The sequence below is a fragment of the Cervus elaphus genome, chromosome X (assembly GCF_910594005.1).
Source record: "Cervus elaphus chromosome X, mCerEla1.1, whole genome shotgun sequence".
NCBI lineage: Eukaryota > Metazoa > Chordata > Mammalia > Artiodactyla > Cervidae > Cervus > Cervus elaphus.
The window spans coordinates 91,495,200-91,513,637 of NC_057848.1; the positions used below are offsets into that span (position 1 = coordinate 91,495,200).

The window sequence follows — 18,438 nt, forward strand, 5'->3', positions numbered from 1 at the left end:
CACTTTCAGATGCTGTATGATGTCACAGAGGAGGAATCTTCTCAAAATACAAACATAAATACATATTTCATAAAATTCCAAGTATTTTAAGCAGGGATAGCATAAATTCCACACATTTTATTTGTAAAAGTATCACATACAATCACTAAACAATTGCCTTCATTTTTTTTGTGTTTTTTTTTTTTCTTTTCAATTGTGCACACACATTTTTCTGCATGGCCTTCTCATTGCTACTTCTATTGATGTCAACTTGCACTGCTTTTAAAAATCATATTTACTGAAAAAAATATGGATGGTTAATGTAAGAAAGTGACTATGAATGAATATTTTAAAGCCTCTGCATAAAATTCCTCTGGAGTGGTAATTGGTGTGTTGTAAAAAATTTCCTCTTCAGAAATAATTCAGCTTCTCTTGCTCCCATGTTTTCCAGGGAAATTGTGCCATTTGGAAATAGCCAAATTAGTGTCTAATGATTGTGAGAAAAGTTGATCTAAATGTAACTATTAATTGATTTGGAACCAAATGTGAAAATATGAAACCAAATAGGAAAGAACAAGAGATGATAACCATAGTGGCAAATATATATCAGAAGAGAATAAAAAGTTTAAATAAAAAGATATTCATATTCACAAATGTGGATTAGGAGATATATGCACATTCAGACTTAATATAAACAACAAAAAAAAAATGTTGAAATATGTATGTGGGTAAAACTTAATTTTCCCATGACTGAAAAGGATCTTTGTTTTTGCTTGTGACATGACTGCATTTTTAGGATTGCAGAATTTGTGATATTTTGAGTTTATTTTTCTCCACTTTAACGAAAGTGTGTGACAAATATTTAAGAAGGCAGAGGCTCTTCATAAACTGTCACCAATACACAATAGCACTAATCATTTAACTATGACCTTTTTCTAACCAAATTTACATTACCAAAAACAAAATGTTAAATAATTAAATAAGACTACACAAAATGTACTCTCTAAACTTATCACATCATTTGTACCATATGTAAGTTTGTTTCTAATACACTGACACAATATTAGCTAAAACTTGAAGATAAGTTCAAGGGAAAAAATGTGTATGCACTTAGCATATAAGATACACGGTGTTTGAATACACACTTACAAATGTAGTATATTAACATTATAGCTAGTAAATTAATGATCACATTGATTGTACATGGCCAAAAAATAGAACAAGTTTGATTGAACATATTATTACCATCTTTATCATTCAACTGTAAGTTCTTATCAGTAAATCAAATCTTACTTTTTCAAGGAAAATATTTTTGATTTATAGTAAAATAAGCTTATTTGAAGTTCTGGAACTAAATTTGGTGCATTAAAAATATCTGTGAGTTTTGTCAATCTATAGCTCTGTCCATCCACTCAAAGAAAGAGTTTGCAATGTGATGAGAAATATCTCATTGGATCTGAAATCTTGGCAGTAACTGGTTGCCAAGGCCAGACCTAGTGGAAGCTTAGGAAGAGAATGCACAGGGGATAAAAACTGGGCTCACACCCCTTGCCTCTTTGGCTACTTTGAGCCTGCTTCCATTTAAAGTCTCTCTGGTACAAACCCAGAAGAGGGTGCCCAGTCATTTAATATTCTGAACACAATCTAAGTCTGATGGTATAATCAGAGATAGAAAGGGCAAGAAAGCATATTTGTTCATTCCTATATATCTAGGAAAGGTATCAACACTTCACAAATTTTATATGAGGACTTAAGAGCCACCCACATAACAAAATAGATCACACTATCAGGAAAAAAAAATCTGACTTTGGTTTTATTCTGATTTTCATTAACATATAGTAACTATTCATACTATTGGCATTATTTAATAGTCTTTTAATTTCTCCTTTTTAATCTATTTATTTATTTGTATGTGTAGATCTTAACTAAGAATGTAGAGAGGAAACTATAGGAATAACTAAAATAGAAGAGGAAACACTCACATTAACTTTGCAAGTTTTAGAGAGAAAAACATTCTAAAATCTACTGGAAGCACTGATTTTGTCATTCTGGGTTTTTTCATCTTCCCCAGGTCTAAAATCTTCATCAACCATAGCAACGATAATACCAACACATATATGTGGTCATATTTCAGTAAACTTTCAAACATCTTCAGTCCTTCAGGACTCACATGCTCCTAGAATACCAGAATGCTCCAAATCCCTTTGAATATTAACCAAAATGGAAGGGGAAGAAAAATCAGTACTATTAATTAATTTGAAATTTCAGTAATTAAACTCTAGTAGTTAAAAGTTAAAAAGTTTCACACACCAAATCAGACAAGATTTAAAGAGTTTCATAATGGGAATAATATAGTCTCAAAATGCTATGTAGCCTGCTGGGCACATTAAGAGAAGCTTTCTCAACATTCACTGGAAACCTTCACCAATAAAACTATACATTTACCACAGTTTATAATACAACATGTGCACACAGTTTAAATTATATATCTTTAACTTATACATTACAAAGTCTATATCTAATTTAATCAAGGAGAAATATTCACCCCCCCCATCCCAACTAAAACATCAATTGTCTCTTGATTTAGTGTAAAACTGAAATAAGACATTTTCTCAGTTTTGCTATGGAGGAAAATTAAGTTGATGGTATTTCTGTAAATTGATGAAATGTGCACATAGAAGATCACGGCCAGTTAAGAGGACAAAAAATAGAAGAAAGAATAGACAACAAAAGGAAACTAATGTTCCCTAGGATTACTCATGTATTCTTTGCTTAGAATGACATATTTTGTTTCATATATGAGATTTTCTTGGGTGTGTGTGTTTGTGTGTGTGAGTGTGTGTGTTACTGGGGTATTTCTTCTCCACCCCAAGAAACAGTCATGAACCTCATTTCTCCCTCTGCACATCTCCTTAAATTTCTATACTGTAACACATTTGATGTACATTTATAATTATGTCTCTTGAAAAGTTCCTTCCTGACTTTCATCTTGTTATCTGTGTTTTGCTTCAGTAGGTTGAGCTAGAATGATAAAAATCCCTTAGTCTTAAAGGTTTAGTATGTGGTTTTATCTACAGTTATATTTATTTGGATTAAGTGTTCAGTACATCCACCTTCTTTGTGATTTTCTAGTCTGTTATATACAGATTTCAGAAGATAAGGCCCAATCAATAATGAAATACAGGCTTAAGATGACAGATACAACATGATTTCTGATGCACTTTACACTAAACTACAAAGATAAACTTAACAAAAAAAGAAAGAGGCCCTTTTTAGCAGTTAATTGCCTAATTTGGGCACAGTTATTGCACTTTAGTGTCTCGAACTCTACTGAAGAGTAGAGAAATAGGTTACTGACAGAATCTATAGAGTTTTTCTAAGTTCTTCACTGAAAATTAATATAAAAAGTATATCAACAATATATCCTTAAAATAAAAGTAGAAAGCATAAAAACAGAGACCAACAATATGAGATATTTACACTTCCTACTGTTCATGTTTGCAAAAAAAACTAGTAACAAAAAAGTGGAGACAACAACAAGTATCAAACAAAAAGGCAAAATGTTACCATAGTTACACCTTCTAATGTTGTCTAAACAAAAGTTTAGATGGAATAAAGGTACTCTTGGAAGATCAGATATTTGCTAGTTTTCCATTGACTACGTATTGAGTCCAGAAAAAACAGAATGGAAAACAATCAGTAATACTGCACATGTTGATGAAAAGAAAATATACAGTGCATCAGAAGTAATATATACTATCTTAATATCTGTCATGATAAGACTTTCTGTACAAAGGGATGTCTTTTTTTTTTTTTCAATTTTTCTTTTTAAGTACACATTCTAAATTAATCAAACTGTAAATTAATTTTTAACTTTTTTTTTTTAATTTTTAACTTTTGACTAGGGTCTAGCTCTAGGCTTGATTCTGGTATAGATTTCTATTTACATAGCTATTTACAAATCTAACAATTTGAAGTACTCACTGAAATTGGATTTCAAACTTTGATTATAAACATCTTGTTGGAAAATGTGAAGTAGCTATTTTAGCTTTATTATGGATGTTCTTCCATAATTGGAGAATCATCCATAGAGGGTCTAGCCTGTTGGCCTGTAGTGAAGGTTGTCAAGGGAATGACTTTAATCGAATCATCACTAGAATGAAGTCTTTCAGACATGGCATAAAACTGAGATCTTGTACTACCTTGTGCTCCTTGGTCAAGAGAAAGTAGTCCTTCAGGGCCAGCACCTTGCCCCCAACCCTGCTGCAGACCCATTGGTGGTTGTGCAGGGCTGCGATGAAGGGCAGCAGGCTGTGGCAGAGGAGGACTGCAGTGGATTGTAGCAGCCTGTGCCAGGGGAGGGCTGTAGTAAAGGGCTGAGGCCTGTGCTGGTGGAGGGCTGTGGCGAAGAGCCTGTGCTAGAGGTGGGCTGTGGTGGAGAGCAGAGGTCTGTGCTGGTGGAGGGCTGTGGCATAGTGCTATAGCCTGGGTCATTGGAGGGCTGTGGCAGAGAGCAACTGCCTGTGTCACCAGAGGGTTGCGTCGGCGAAGAGTTGTCTGCATCAGGGGAGGGCTGTGGCATAGAGTGGAGGCCTGTGCCTGTGAAGGGCTGGAATGAGTCAGAGAAGCTGGCATCCAGCAGGTATCAGAGTGGCCCAAGATGAGACATTCTTGAGTGCAGTTGTCAGAGGCCTCTTCCAGAGTAGGTTGAATAGCTATTTCTGCAGCTGTTAAGGTGGGAAACAAACGATAAAGTTTATGTTTCAAAAGCATGCATTTATTAGCTACTTAAATCATACTGTTACATGAATGCTTAATTATATATAAATACATCAGAGGCTTCTAATATTTTCATAGTTGGCACTCGATTTGTCACAAAGTAATTCCTACAATAATATAAATAATCAGGAGTGGGTGGACGGCATTTCATTTTTATAATTAGGATACTTTGGCTTAGTCTCCCAAAAGTAGATATTTTGAATTGTGTTTATGACTGTGAATGGAAGCTGTGGTCATTGATCTATACACCCAAATCTGTTGAAATATGGTCCTGACTAACAGAAAAGGTTGACATGAGTGAAATGAATGGAAAAACCAGTACAGAAACATGTAATGAACTAACCAATTATAGCTAACGATTTGGTTAAGAACATAATTAATTAATCTGAGAATAGATCTAAGAATAAATTATGTTAATTTGGAAACAGTTTATTGAACTCTAAGATATGCCTTTCAGTTTCAGGAATGAAATATAGCTATAATTATCTTAAAGACAATTAATTTCTGTATTCCTTATTTTCTGAAATTCTGGCAAATCAGAGTTTAGCAACATAAAGGATTACAGATTCAAAATACTTAGCTCTAAACTATAAAACTTTTAAAAACTCCTTTATAAGGTTTCTGTAAAATTTTAAAAGGCCAATAGGTATCAAATATCAATAAGTATACTACACAAAGACTAGCAAAGGAAAGACAGAGTAGCTATATCAATATAAAAATTGACTTTAGAGCAGAGTGCTATTAGCGATAATGAAGAATATTATATCATAATTTTTTAAAAGGTCATTTCTCTTAGAAGACATAACAATCTTAAAAGTCAAAAATAGAAATTCATATTCCTGTAAATCCTCAACAGGATATAGAGCCCAGGTACTGTCATTATCCTATCATACTTAAAACCAAGGAATAAAATACATGAGAAATGGTTGTCACAGATAAGACTAATTTTCGCCATTAGATAACCATTTACTTTTCTTCACTTAGAAGACACTTAAAAAAAAATGTCCCTATAATATTAACATTTAAAATATTCTATATTTTTGCACAGTTCTATTTTAGAAATATTTGAGAAGGTAAATTTTTATGTATTTGGAGTGATATTAAATCATAAAAGCATGCAAGGAAATATACAAACATACACATAATTATATTTTATTTCCTTGCCATCAGAAAAGCAACTGATCTGGCAGCCTTAAATTTTACAACAAAAGAATACATCATAGTTTCAGCATTGAGTTATTTGCCTCTTTATGATGAGGAAATAGATACCAAGTCATTTTCACTGAAATCTGTGATTTATAGAAATTCCTTTTTTAAGAGTTTTATTGAGATATAATTCACATGCCATAAAATCCACTCATTTAAAGTGAATAATTCAATAATGTTTAGTCATAGAGTTGTGCCACTGTCTTCACAATCAATTTTGAGACATCCTTCTCACTACAAAAAGAAACCTGGTATTCATTAGCATTCACTGACCACTTCTCCACATACTCCACAGCCCTAAACAACCATATCAAACTCCACAGACTTAAGCAACCATTAATCTACCTTTTTCTTCTATAGATTTTCCTATTCTAGACATGTAATGTTAATGGAATCCTTTCACTGAAGTATTTTGAGACTGGCTTGATTAATTTAGCATAATGCTTTTAAGGTTACTCCATGTTGTAGCATGTGTCAGTACTTCAATTATTTTTTTATTGCTCAAGATTATACTTTGCATGATTACATCACATTTTATTTATCCATTCATCAATTGGTGGACATTTGAGTTGTTTTGACTTTTCGACTGTGATGAGTAATGTTGTTATGAATATTGTTTAAAAGTTTTTGTGTAGATACAGTTATTCATTTCTTTTGGGAATATATCTATGTATGGAGTTGCCTATGTATGGAGTTACCTATGTATGGAGTTTAATGCAAAGAACTGCCAAACTCTTTTCCACATTGACTGCACAATTTTACATTACCACCAGAAATATATTAAGGTTCCAATTCCTCCACTCAGTTTCTGCAAAAATTCAGTTTGGATTTTGCAGATTTTGATAGGATTATATTGAATCTGAAAATCAGTTAGTGATTTTAACAGTATTAAGACTTAAGACTTTAACAGTGTTAAGTCTCCCTATCATTGAACATGGACTGTCTTTCCACTTATTTATACTTTTAATTTCTTTCAGTATGTATGTATGTGTTAGTCACCCAAAACACTAAATAAAAAGTGAAAATCTAAATTGAATGTTTCAAATACTTTTTACTATCCATTTGACCATATTAAACCAAACTCCTAACTGTCAATCCATTTTGCCCTGGGCTGTGCTAAGTCACTTCAGTTGTATCTGACTCTTTGTGACCCTATGGACTGTATCCCACAAGGCTCCTCTGTCCATGGGATTTCCCAGGCAAGAATACTGGAGAGGGTAGACATTTCTTCCTCCAGGGGATCTTCATGACCCAGGGATTGAACCTGAGTCTCCCACACTGCAGGCAGATTCTTTAATTTATTTCAGTAGTTATTTCAAGTTTTTCAGAGTAAAAACTTCACATTCCCTTTGTTGAATTTGCTCCTAAGTATTTTATTTCACTGTAAATGGTAGTGTTTTCTTAATTTCTTTTATTGGAATGTTTATTGCTAAAATATAGAAGAACAATTGGTTTTTATATATTGCTCTTCAAGCCTGTAAACTTCTCAGCTTGATTATTAGTTTTATTAGGTTTTTAGTGGATTTCATAAGATTTTCTGTATACAAAATCTTCTCAATGTTACGTGGCAGCCTGGATGGGTGGAGAGATCAGGGGAGAATGGATACATGTATATGTATGGCTGAGTCATTCTGCTGTGCACCTGAAACTATCACAACATTGCTAATCAGCTACACTCCAATATAAAATTATTTTTTTTAAAGAATAAAAGAGCAAGGAGCAAAGTATAAATGTTCTTTTGAAAATGAATCAAGAATGCAAATGGTTGCCTCTGTCTGTTTGCTCTGGCATCAATCTGGGCAGTGCAAACCAGGGACCATGAGTGGAAAAAAATAAATAAATACTCCATCAAGATGAAGGTAGAAGAAATAGTAATAGTTCATAAAGGGGGAAACCAAAGACCATAGAGTTTGAATGCATTATCCAACATCACACAGCCAAGAAATTCCAGAGTCAAGATTCACCTCTGGTTCAGTTTAATTGTAAAGTCTCTCAATTCCTGCTAGTTTCAGAAATTGTTAATGTTTCATTTTCCCTCCTATATTTATTTTACACATTTAAGGTAGAGATTCGAATTGTGCAGTAGTTTGAGCGTTCTTTGACAGTGTCTTTCTTTGGGATTGGAATGAAAACTGACCTTTTCCAGTCCTGTGGCCACTGCTGAGTTTTCCAAATTTGCTGCCATATTGAGTGCAGCACTTTCACAGCATCATCTTTCAGGATTTTAAATAGCTCAACTGGAATTCCATCACCTTCAATAGCTTTGTTCCTAGTGATGCTTCTGAAGGCCCACTTGACTTCACATTCCAGGATGTCTAGCTCTAGGTGAGTGATGACACCACCGTGGTTATCTGTGTTGTGATGATCTTTTTTGTATAGTTCTTCTGTGTATTCTTGCTGCCTCTTCTTCATATCTTCTGCTTCTATTAGGTCCACGCCATTTCTGTCCTTTATTGTGCCAATGTTTGCATGAAATGTTCCCTTGGTGTCTCTAATTTTCTTGAAGAGATCTCTAGTCTTTCCCATTCCATCGTTTTCTTCTATTTCTTTGCACTGAGCACTGAGGAAGGCTTTTTTTTTTTTTTAATCCCTCCTTAATAGTCTTTGGAACTCTGCATTCAATTGGGTATATCTTTCCTATTCTCCTTTGCCTTTCACTTCTCTTCTTTTCACAGCTATTTGTAAGGCCTCCTCAGACAACCATTTTGACTTTTTGAAGTTCTTTTTCTTGGAGATGGTCTTGATCCCTGCCGCCTCTGTCAAAAGGACAGATGTCAAAAATCTCTGTCCATAGTTCTTCAGGCACTCTCTCTATCAGACTTAATCCCCTGAATCTATTTCTCACTTCCACTGTATAATCATAGCGGATTTGATTTAGGTCATACCTGAATGGTCTAGTGGTTTTCTCTACTTTCTTCAATTTAAGTCTGAATTTGGCAGTAAAGAGTTCATGATCTAAACCACAGTCAACTCCTGGTCTTGTTGTTTCTTCTGTATAGAGCTTCTCCATCAGGCTTCAACAGTATGTGAACCCTGAATGTCCAGATGTTCAAGCTGGATTTAGAAAAGGCAGAGGAACCAGATATCAAGTTGCCAACATCCGTTGGATCATTGAAAAAGCAAGAGAGTTCCAGAGAAACATCTACTTCTGCTTTATTGGCTATGCCAACGCCTTTGACAGTGTGGATCACAAAAAACTGAAAAATTCTTAAAGAGATGGGAATAACAGACCACTTGACCTGTCTCTTAAGAAATCAGTATGCAGGTCAGGAAGCAAGAGTTAGAACTAGACATGGAAAAATAGACTGGTTGCAAATCAGGAAAGGAGTACGTCAAGGCTGTATATTGTCTCCCTGCTTATTTAACTTACATGCAGAGTACATCACGTGAAATACCCAAGTGGATGAAACACAAGCTGGAATCAAGATGGCCCGGAGAAATATCAATAACCTCTGACATGCAGATGATACCATCCTTATGGCAGAAAGCGAAGAACTAGAGAGCCTCTTGATTAAAGTGAAAAAGGAGAGTCAAAAAGTTGGCTTAAAACTCAACATTCACAAAACTAATATCATGGCATCTGGTCCCATCACTTCATGGCAAATAGATGGGGGAAACAGTGGAAACAGTGACAGCCTTTATTTTGGGGGCTCCAAAATCACTGTAGATGGTGACTGCAGCCATGAAATTAAAAGATGCTTGCTCCTTGGAAGAAAAGCTATGACCAACCTAGACAGCATATTAAAAAGCAGAGACATTAGTTTGCCAACAATGGTCCATCTAGTCAAGGCTATGGTTTTTCCAGTAGTCATGTATGGATGTGAGAGTTGGACTATAAAGAAAGCTGAGCTCCGAATAATTGATGCTTTTGAACGGTGGTGTTGGAGAAGACTCTTGAGAGTCCCTTGGACTGCAAGGAGATCCAACCAGTCCATCCTAAAGGAGATCAGCCCTGGGTGTTCATTGGAAGGACTGATGCTGAAGATGAAACTCCAATACTTTGGCCACCTAATGCGAAGAACTGATTCACTGGAAAAGACCCCGATGCTTGAAAAGATTGAAGACAGGAGGAGATGGTTAGATGGCATCACCAACTCACTGAACATGAGTTTGACTAAACTCCTTGCATTGGCAATGGACAGAGAGGCCTGGAGTGCTGCAGTCCAGGGGGTTGCAAAGATTCGGACATGACTGAGTGACTGAACTGAACTATAAAATATAGATAATTAAGTACATCTCTAGATATTTTCTCAGAAATTAACCTTGACAATAATCCAAAATATTTTTTTTTAATTTTTTCACTTAACTCTGAATAATTCATAGTGGATAAACCATGCAAGTACTAATTGAATAGAGAATATCAATTCAGTAGCAGAGTTTTAATAATAAATAAACTGAAATGTATTGATATTATTTGTCCCTTATAAACTCTCTTTTCTTTAAGTAATGGGTATAGTAATAGTTAGTAAAATATACGACTTAAAAAAATCCACAAGCTACAACAAAGTGAAAACATATATCCAGAGCTACTAAATGTATTCTTATATTCAATTAAATAAATGGGAGATTATTGACAACATATATGTATGTGAGTGCAATTTATAGAAAATCATGTTTTTAGCTAAATGTCTTAGACTCAGAATTCAGACTACCTTGATGAAAATACTAGTTTTAAATTTAAAAAGTTTTATAATAAACTTAATATTTGGATATCTAAGAACAGAAAAATCCACCAGCCACTATTGAATCAATATTAAATAAAAGCTCAAAATTAAAAGTATAATTAATTTTCTAAGAGTTCCTATTTGAATGAGTACTACTAAAGTATTCTTTAAAGGGGGAATAAGATGGAAGAGGAGTAGATGGATGTGGAGTACACCTCTCTACACAAATATATCAATAATACACCTTTAAACACAAAAGTGCATGCAGAACACCAGCTGAGGGCTGACAGGAGTACCTGACCAGCAGAAAAGAATATATAGAACCACACAAAACTCGGTAGGATGAAGGAACTAGGGGGAAAAAACAGGAGTGTTAGTAGGACTGGGCCTGCCCTTGGTGGGTGGGGGAACTGAAGCAGGGGTCCAATCACCATATTAGGGCAATTGTCTGAATCAGGAGAAACATTTAAGGCTGAGAGTGAAACAACTTATCTGTGGCAGCCTAAATGGAATGAGACTCAGTCCTTGCTACAGCCATACATACCCCAGACAGGGATTCAGGTCCCCTGGAAGGCATAGTGGATGGGAGCTGGAGCTTAGAGGTTGTGGAACAATCCCAGGGTGAGGGTTGCTGTTGACTGCAGAGAGAAAGATTGAGGGGATGTGAGGGAGGAGATTGTGGTGGAAAATGCCTGTGGAGGAAAGCTGGGCAGTCATGGAAGCAAGGTGATACTGCTGAGTCATGCATAGGGGTTGGAGACCTTACCAGAGCCTTTCTCTCCCTACCCAAGAGCACCGGCAGCTGAACAATAGAGAACCTGTCCTATCAAATGCCTGACACACTGAACTACAGAGTATGACCACTCGAGGGTGCACCTTTAAGTGACTGATGTGCCGAAATACAGAGTAGGACCCCACCCAGGGTGCCCCTTTAAGTGCCTGACACGCTGAACAACAGAGAAGGAACCCAGGCAAGGAAGCCCTCTAAGTGCCTGAATGGGCAGAGCTATGGAGAAAGACTGGCCAAAGAGGCCTTATGATCACCAGCTACAAGAAGCTCAAAAAAAAAAAAAAAAAAAAAAAGACTCTAATAGGGCCATAACTTCTGCGGCAGAGGCAGTCCGTGTCCCTGAACACTTGGCGCCACCAGGGTCCCCGCAAGCCAAGCAGCTGCACCACCATCACACTCAGTTCTCACTGAGGCAGAGCGAAAGTCTTGCGTCTATTTACGCAGGGTTGCTTTGGTAGTGTATGACTCTTTGTGACCTTGTAGACTGTGGCCTGCCAGGATTCTCTATCAGGGAAGGAGGGTTCTCCAGGCAAGAATACTGGAGAGTATTGGCCAATACTTGTTGCCATACCCTTCTATAGCACTGTATTTCCTGCTGCCATAGCTGTCAACTCCCCTGAGTACGTGGTGCTGCCAGAATCCCTGCCACCCAAGCAGCTGAATCACCTTCACACCTGACCATCACAGAGGCAAACCCAAGCCCTCCAGAGCAGCCTCAGGAGCAAACCCCAGAAGATGACGCACATGTAGAGGGGGAAATAAAACCACAGTTGAAACCCCGTGGTAGTGTGGCTAAGGAAGAAGACAAAAAACCTTCCCAACAGCTGTAAAAGCTGCAGATTAAATCCACACAATCAATTAGGTAGACTCTGTGTCTATGGAATATATAAAAGTTCATTGAGAGCTCCCACAAAAGAAAACACACTAATTCTAATAGCTGTGGACATTGGAATCAAGAATACACAGCAGTAGGACCAGATTAGAATCTGAGCTGCCCCCACAGCAGGTCCAGAGATCAGCACAGTGTTGGAGGGCATCCTAAGGAGGTGAAGTGGACTGTGATTCCCAGCGAGGAAAAGGACTCTGAAAGCAGTGACTCAAGGAAGACATTTATTATTCTTGTTTTGACGTGTACTGTAAATTCCTTTGGAATTTTTTCTCCCCCCACCACCCCGCCTTTTTCCCCCCGCCATTGTAGCTGTCGATTTTATTGGCACTATGAAAATTCATTAAGCTTTTGAGCTTTTGTTTTTTTTCATTTCTCAGTCGCATTTTTTTGTTGTTGTTATAAACCCTGCCTCTACATTGGGAACTGCACTTCTGTGGAGTTTTCCTTTTTCCTTTTTTCTTCCTTTTTCTTATTCATTTCTCATTTTTATAATTTTAATTTTTAAAAATCTATTATATTTTCTACATTTATTCCTTTGTTTACCTTTCCTACTGCTCTTTTCCCCAGCAGTCAAACTTTAATGTATATAAATCTTCTTCATCTACCTCTGTTTAACTTTGCAAATCTATTTTTCTTTCTTTTCTTTCTTACCCTTCCTTTCAACATATTTGTTAGCTTTGTTTTCATTGCTTTATTTCCCACTTGGCACCTTGCTTTAGTTTTGTTTTCCAGTGTGTGCTTTAGTTAGTTTTGTTCTTAACTGGTAAATATAATTTTTGATTTCCTTTGTTTGCCAGGTCAGTCTACTGTACTTTCTTTTTGTTGGACTATTTTGACTTTGCTGATGGGTCTATATGTGTATGTGCATATTGCATTGTTTTAATTAGTATTTGACCGATTTTGTAACTGTCATTTGTCTGGGGTTCATCTTTGGTTTCTCATTTTGGGATATTTGTTTTAATATCACTTAAGGCCATAAGAAGCTGGTCATGGCATCTTCGTTCCTGACCAGAGATCAAGCCCTGATCTTTGCAGTGGGAGAAAGACCCTAGACTATCACAGAACTAACCCTAGGGAGTATCAATTAGTGAGAACTCACACAAAGGAAACCACTTGAATAAAAAAACCAGCATCACCCTGTGCATCACCCTGGGCAGGATGCCACATCCAAACAACAAACAAAAGAAAAATACAAACCCAATCATCAGCAGAAAGGCTTACCACCTCACTCAGCCTTGCCCATAAGAGAAACAAACAAACGAACAAAGGAACAAAAAACTCAGCACATATCTCACCCTATACGAAGCTCACACAAACCACTGGACCAAACTTAGGAGGCAAGAAACCAAAAGGAAGAAAGAATTCGACCTTGATACCTGGGAAAAAGAGACTTCAAGCACAATAATTTAAAAAAATAATAATAATGAAAAGGCAGAGAAATACTGCACAAATGAAGGAACAAACTAGAAATGCAAAAGTCCAAATAAATGAAGCAGAAATAGGCAAAATACCAAAAAAGAATTCAGAAAAATGATAATAAAGATGATCAAAAACCTTGAAAACAGAATGGAGAAAAAGCAAGAATCAGTTAACAAAGACCTAGAAGAATTAAAGAATAAACATGCAGAGACAAACAGCACAATTACTGAAACTAAAAATACTCTAGAAGGAATCAATAGCAGAATATCTGAAGCAGAAGAATGAATCAGTGAGCTGGAAGATAAAATGGTGGGAATAACTTCTGAAGAGCAGAATAAAGTAAAAAGAATGTAAAGAACTGAGAATAGTCTCAGAGACCTCTGGAACAATACCAAACACACCAACATTTGAATTATAGGGGGTCCCATAGAAGAAGAGAAAAAGAAAGGGTATTGGAGAAAATTTTTGAAGAGATTATAATTGAAAACTTCCCCAACATGGAAAAGGAAATAGTCCATCAAGTTCAAGAGGCGCAAAGAGTCCCATACAGGATAAACCCCAGGAGAAACATGCAAACACACATAGTAATCAAACTAACAAAGACTAAACACAAAGAAAGAATATTAAAAGCAGTAAAGGAGAAGTGACAAGTACCATACAAAGAAAACTCGATAGAGCTAATCTTTCAGCAGAAACTCTGCAGGCCAGAAGGGAATGGTAGGATATGTTTAAAGTACTGAAAGGAAAAATCTACAACCAACATTACTGTACCTGGCAAGGATCTCATTCTCAAAACTGATGGAGAAATCAAAAGCTTTTCAGACAAGCAAAAGTTAAGAGAATTCAATACCACCAAACCAGCTTTACAACAAACGTTAAAGGACTTATATAGTCAAAATATACAAAAGAAGAAAAAAGATATACAAAATCAACCCCAAACAGTTAAGAAAATGGCAAGAGGAACTACATATATTTGTAATTATTTTAAATGTAAATGGATTAAATGCTCAACCAAAAGACACAGACTAACTGAATGGATACAAAAACAAGACCTATATACATGCTGTCTACAAGAAACCCACTTCAGACCTAAGATATATACTGAAAGGGAGAGGAAGGAAAAATATATTCCATGCAAATGGAAAGCAAAGACAGCTTGAGTAGCAACCCTCATATCAGACAAAATAGACGCTAAAATAAAGAATATTACAAGAGATAAAGAAGGACAGTACATAATGATCAAGGGATCAATCCAGAGGAAACCATAACAATTATAAATATCTATGCACCGAACACAGGAGCACCTCAATACATAAGGCAAACACTAACAGACGTAAAAGGAGAAACTGACAGTAACACAATAATAGTCGGAGATTTTAACAGCCCACTCACACCAATGGACAGATCATCAAAACAGAAAATTAATAAGGAACACAAGTCTTAAATGATACATTAGATGAGTTGGATCTCATTGATATCTTCAGGACACTCCATCCAAATACAGAAGAATACACCTTCTCAAGTACACATGGAACATTCTCCAGGATAGACCATATCTTGGGTCACAAATTCAAACCTCAGTAAATGTAAGAAAATTAAAATCATATCAAGCATCTTCTCTGACCACAACCCTATGAGACTAAATATCAATTACAAGAAAAAAAATGTAAGAAACACAAACATATGGAGATTAAACAACACATTTCTAAATAACCAACAGGTTACTGAAGAAATCAAAAGAGATATCAAAAAATTTCTAGAAAAAAATGACAATGAAAACAAGACAACTCAAAACCTATGGGTTTTGATTTCCTATTTGATTTCCATTTTAGTTCACTGATTCCTTAAAATGTCAATGTTCACTCTTGCTACCTCTTAATTGACCACTTCTAATTTACCTTGATTCATGCACCTAATATTCCAGGTTCCTATGCAATATTGTTCTTTACAGTATCGGACTTTACTTCCATCACCAGTCACATCTACAACTGGGTGTTGTTTCCCCTTTGACTCAGCCTCTTCATTTCTTCTGGAGCTATTTCTTCATTTTTCTCCATAGAATACCATATTGGGCACCTACCGACCTGGGGAGTTAATTGTTCAGTGTCATACATTTTTTGCCCTGTCATACTGTTCATTGGGTTCTCGAGGCAAGACTATTAAAGTGATTTGCCATTCCCTTCTCCAGTGGACCACATTTTGTCAGAACTCTTCACCATGTCCTGTCTGTCTTGCGTAGCTCTACACAGCATGACCCATAGTTTCACTGAGTTAGACAAGGCTGCGATCCATGTGATCAGTTTGATTTATTTTCTGTATTTGTGGTTGTCATTCTGTCTGAACTCTGATGAATAAGGATGAGGCTTGTGGAAGCTTCCTAATGGGAACAAAAGACTATGGGGGATTCTGGGCTTTGCTCTGATCGGCAGGGCCATGCTCAATAAATCTTCAATCCAATTTTCTATTGATGAGTGGTGTGTGTTCCCTCCCTGTACTTTGACCTGAGGCAAAACTATGGTAAGGGTAATGGCAGTAAAGGTGACCTTCAAAAGAATTTATGCCAGCATGCTGGAACTCCCAGGATGGTAGTATTCTGTGCCCCTGACCCCATGGCAGGCCTCTGTCGACCCATGGCTCTGCCAGAGACTCCTGGACACTCACAGGCAAGTCTGGCTCAGTTTTTTGTGAGGCCACTGCTCCTTTATCCTGGGTCCTGGTGCACACAAGGTTTTGTTTGTGCTCTCCAAGTGTCTGTTTCCCCAGTCTTGTGGAAGTTCTGTAATCATCTAGTGGAGTAAATGGATTATCATTCATAAATCACATACATATATTTTGATCACATACATTTTATGAAATGTCATCTTTTCCTTGTATTTTCAACCATTTTGTAAGAAATATATGATTAATCTGTTGCATTGAAACAGTTTATTTATCTACATCATTAATTAAACTGCAGTTGGCTGTGAGGAAAAAGTGTTGTTTCAATGAAGACTGTATTTGTGATTATGTTTTTATAGCACATACAGTTGTCTTTGAAATCTTGTAATGAGTAATTCAAATACAGGTTGCCTTGGTACAAACATTAAAATTATAGTTCATTGGGTTAACTTTGATTCATTGCTTGTCCATCAAACATCCGTACAAACATTCTAATGTTCCTCATTAAAAAACTTCAGATAGCATATTGAATCTATAATATGCCTAATACAATGGGAGCACCAATCACTGTTCCTAGAAAATAAAAATTTGAAAGAATTTTTTTTTGTTTGTTTTAATGCCAGCATGCCACAACTCCCAGGACTGTAGTATTCAGTGCCCCAAATGTCACAGTGTCACATGTCATCTTCATGTGACATTTACTTTACAGTTATAATGTCTGCATTAATAAAAGCAAGCAATTAGGTTTCTCTCTTGACCAATTAAAATGTACTTGCATTATTAGTGTAAGGTTATACAAAGAATTACTTGTTCAATAACTTATCTCTAATGTATATGCAAATCAATACAAGCACTTGTAGAAAAATAAGTACCACACATTTTGTGCTTCAAAAAAGAAAAGCAACTTATTTTTCCTCTTGATCAAAGACAATCAGTATTTTGATATTAGGAACATAATAAGTTTGGCTAATTAAACTACAAAATACTGGGGGCGGTCCCAAGATGGCAGAGGAATAGGACGTGGACACCACTTTCTCCCCCACAAATTCATTGAAAGAACATTTGAACGCTGATCAAATTCCACAAAAAAACCTCTGAATGCTGGCAGAGGACATGAGACATACAGAAAGGCAGTCCATTGTCTTCGAAAGGAGGTAGGACAAAATATAAAAGATAAAAAGAGAGGCAAAAGAGGTAGAGTCAGAGATCTGTCCCGGGAAGGGAGTCTTAGAAGAAGTTTCCAAACAGCAGGAAGCACTCTCACTGGTGGGTCTGTGGGGAATCTTGGAATCTCAGAGGGAAACATAACAGGGAGGAAAAATAAATAAATAAACAATTAAAACCCACAGATTACATGCCTAACAGCAACTCTCAACACTTGCAGCTGCCACCAGTAAGTGGGGTCTGAACAGGGAGGCAAGGCTGCATTGCTTAGGGTAAGGACTGGGTCCGAATGCCCTGAGGGTAATCTGAGGGAACTAATGTGAGATAGCAATCCAAACTGTGGGATAGCCAGAGAGAGAGAAAGAAAGAAAAGAGAGAGAGAGCAAGAGTGAGAGAGAACTATCCCATGAAAAGCCCTAACCTGAGGCACTGCCAGGCCCGCTCACAGAGCAAAGGACTGAGCAAATATCAGAGGAGAGCTAGTAGGCTGTGGACTGGCCCATCCCCCACTGGAGGCAAGCAGGTGGGGAAGGGTGTGGGGGGCAGCCAGAGCTGGAAACCGGCAATCGCTGCCCTAGAGAGGAGTCCTCTACCAATCTGCAAGCTGGCTCCGTTGCTAACCAAGAGTTCTTGGGATTCTGGACGGTTGCCATCTGCTGAGAGGGTTGCAGCCAGAGATCAGCTCCCCAGAAGAGACACATGGCACACCTGAGAAGGCACGTCCATTGTACACCTAGAAAACCAAACGTCTGGGATGGGGGAGGCGATAAGATGTACTGCCCACCTGGGGGTGACTGCGCTTGCCAAGCACCTGGTCACCTGAGCTGCTCGGGCCTGGGAAGGGCACAAAACTCAGGCCCAATGGAGTCTGCGCCTTTGTGGAGTACTCA

General features: G+C 36.9%; 1 protein-coding gene across 1 annotated transcript in view; it reads right to left on the bottom strand.

Annotated features, from left to right (window-relative positions):
- Positions 1-745: 745 nt before the first annotated feature.
- PCDH11X (protocadherin 11 X-linked) overlaps positions 746-18,438 on the bottom strand; it is a 940,417-nt gene continuing 922,724 nt past the window's right edge. Inside the window, exon 8 of the mRNA XM_043896468.1 lies at positions 746-4,706. Within this exon, the coding sequence (XP_043752403.1) occupies positions 4,033-4,706 (674 nt within the window). The 3' untranslated portion in view covers positions 746-4,032. The remainder of the gene's footprint in view (positions 4,707-18,438) is intronic.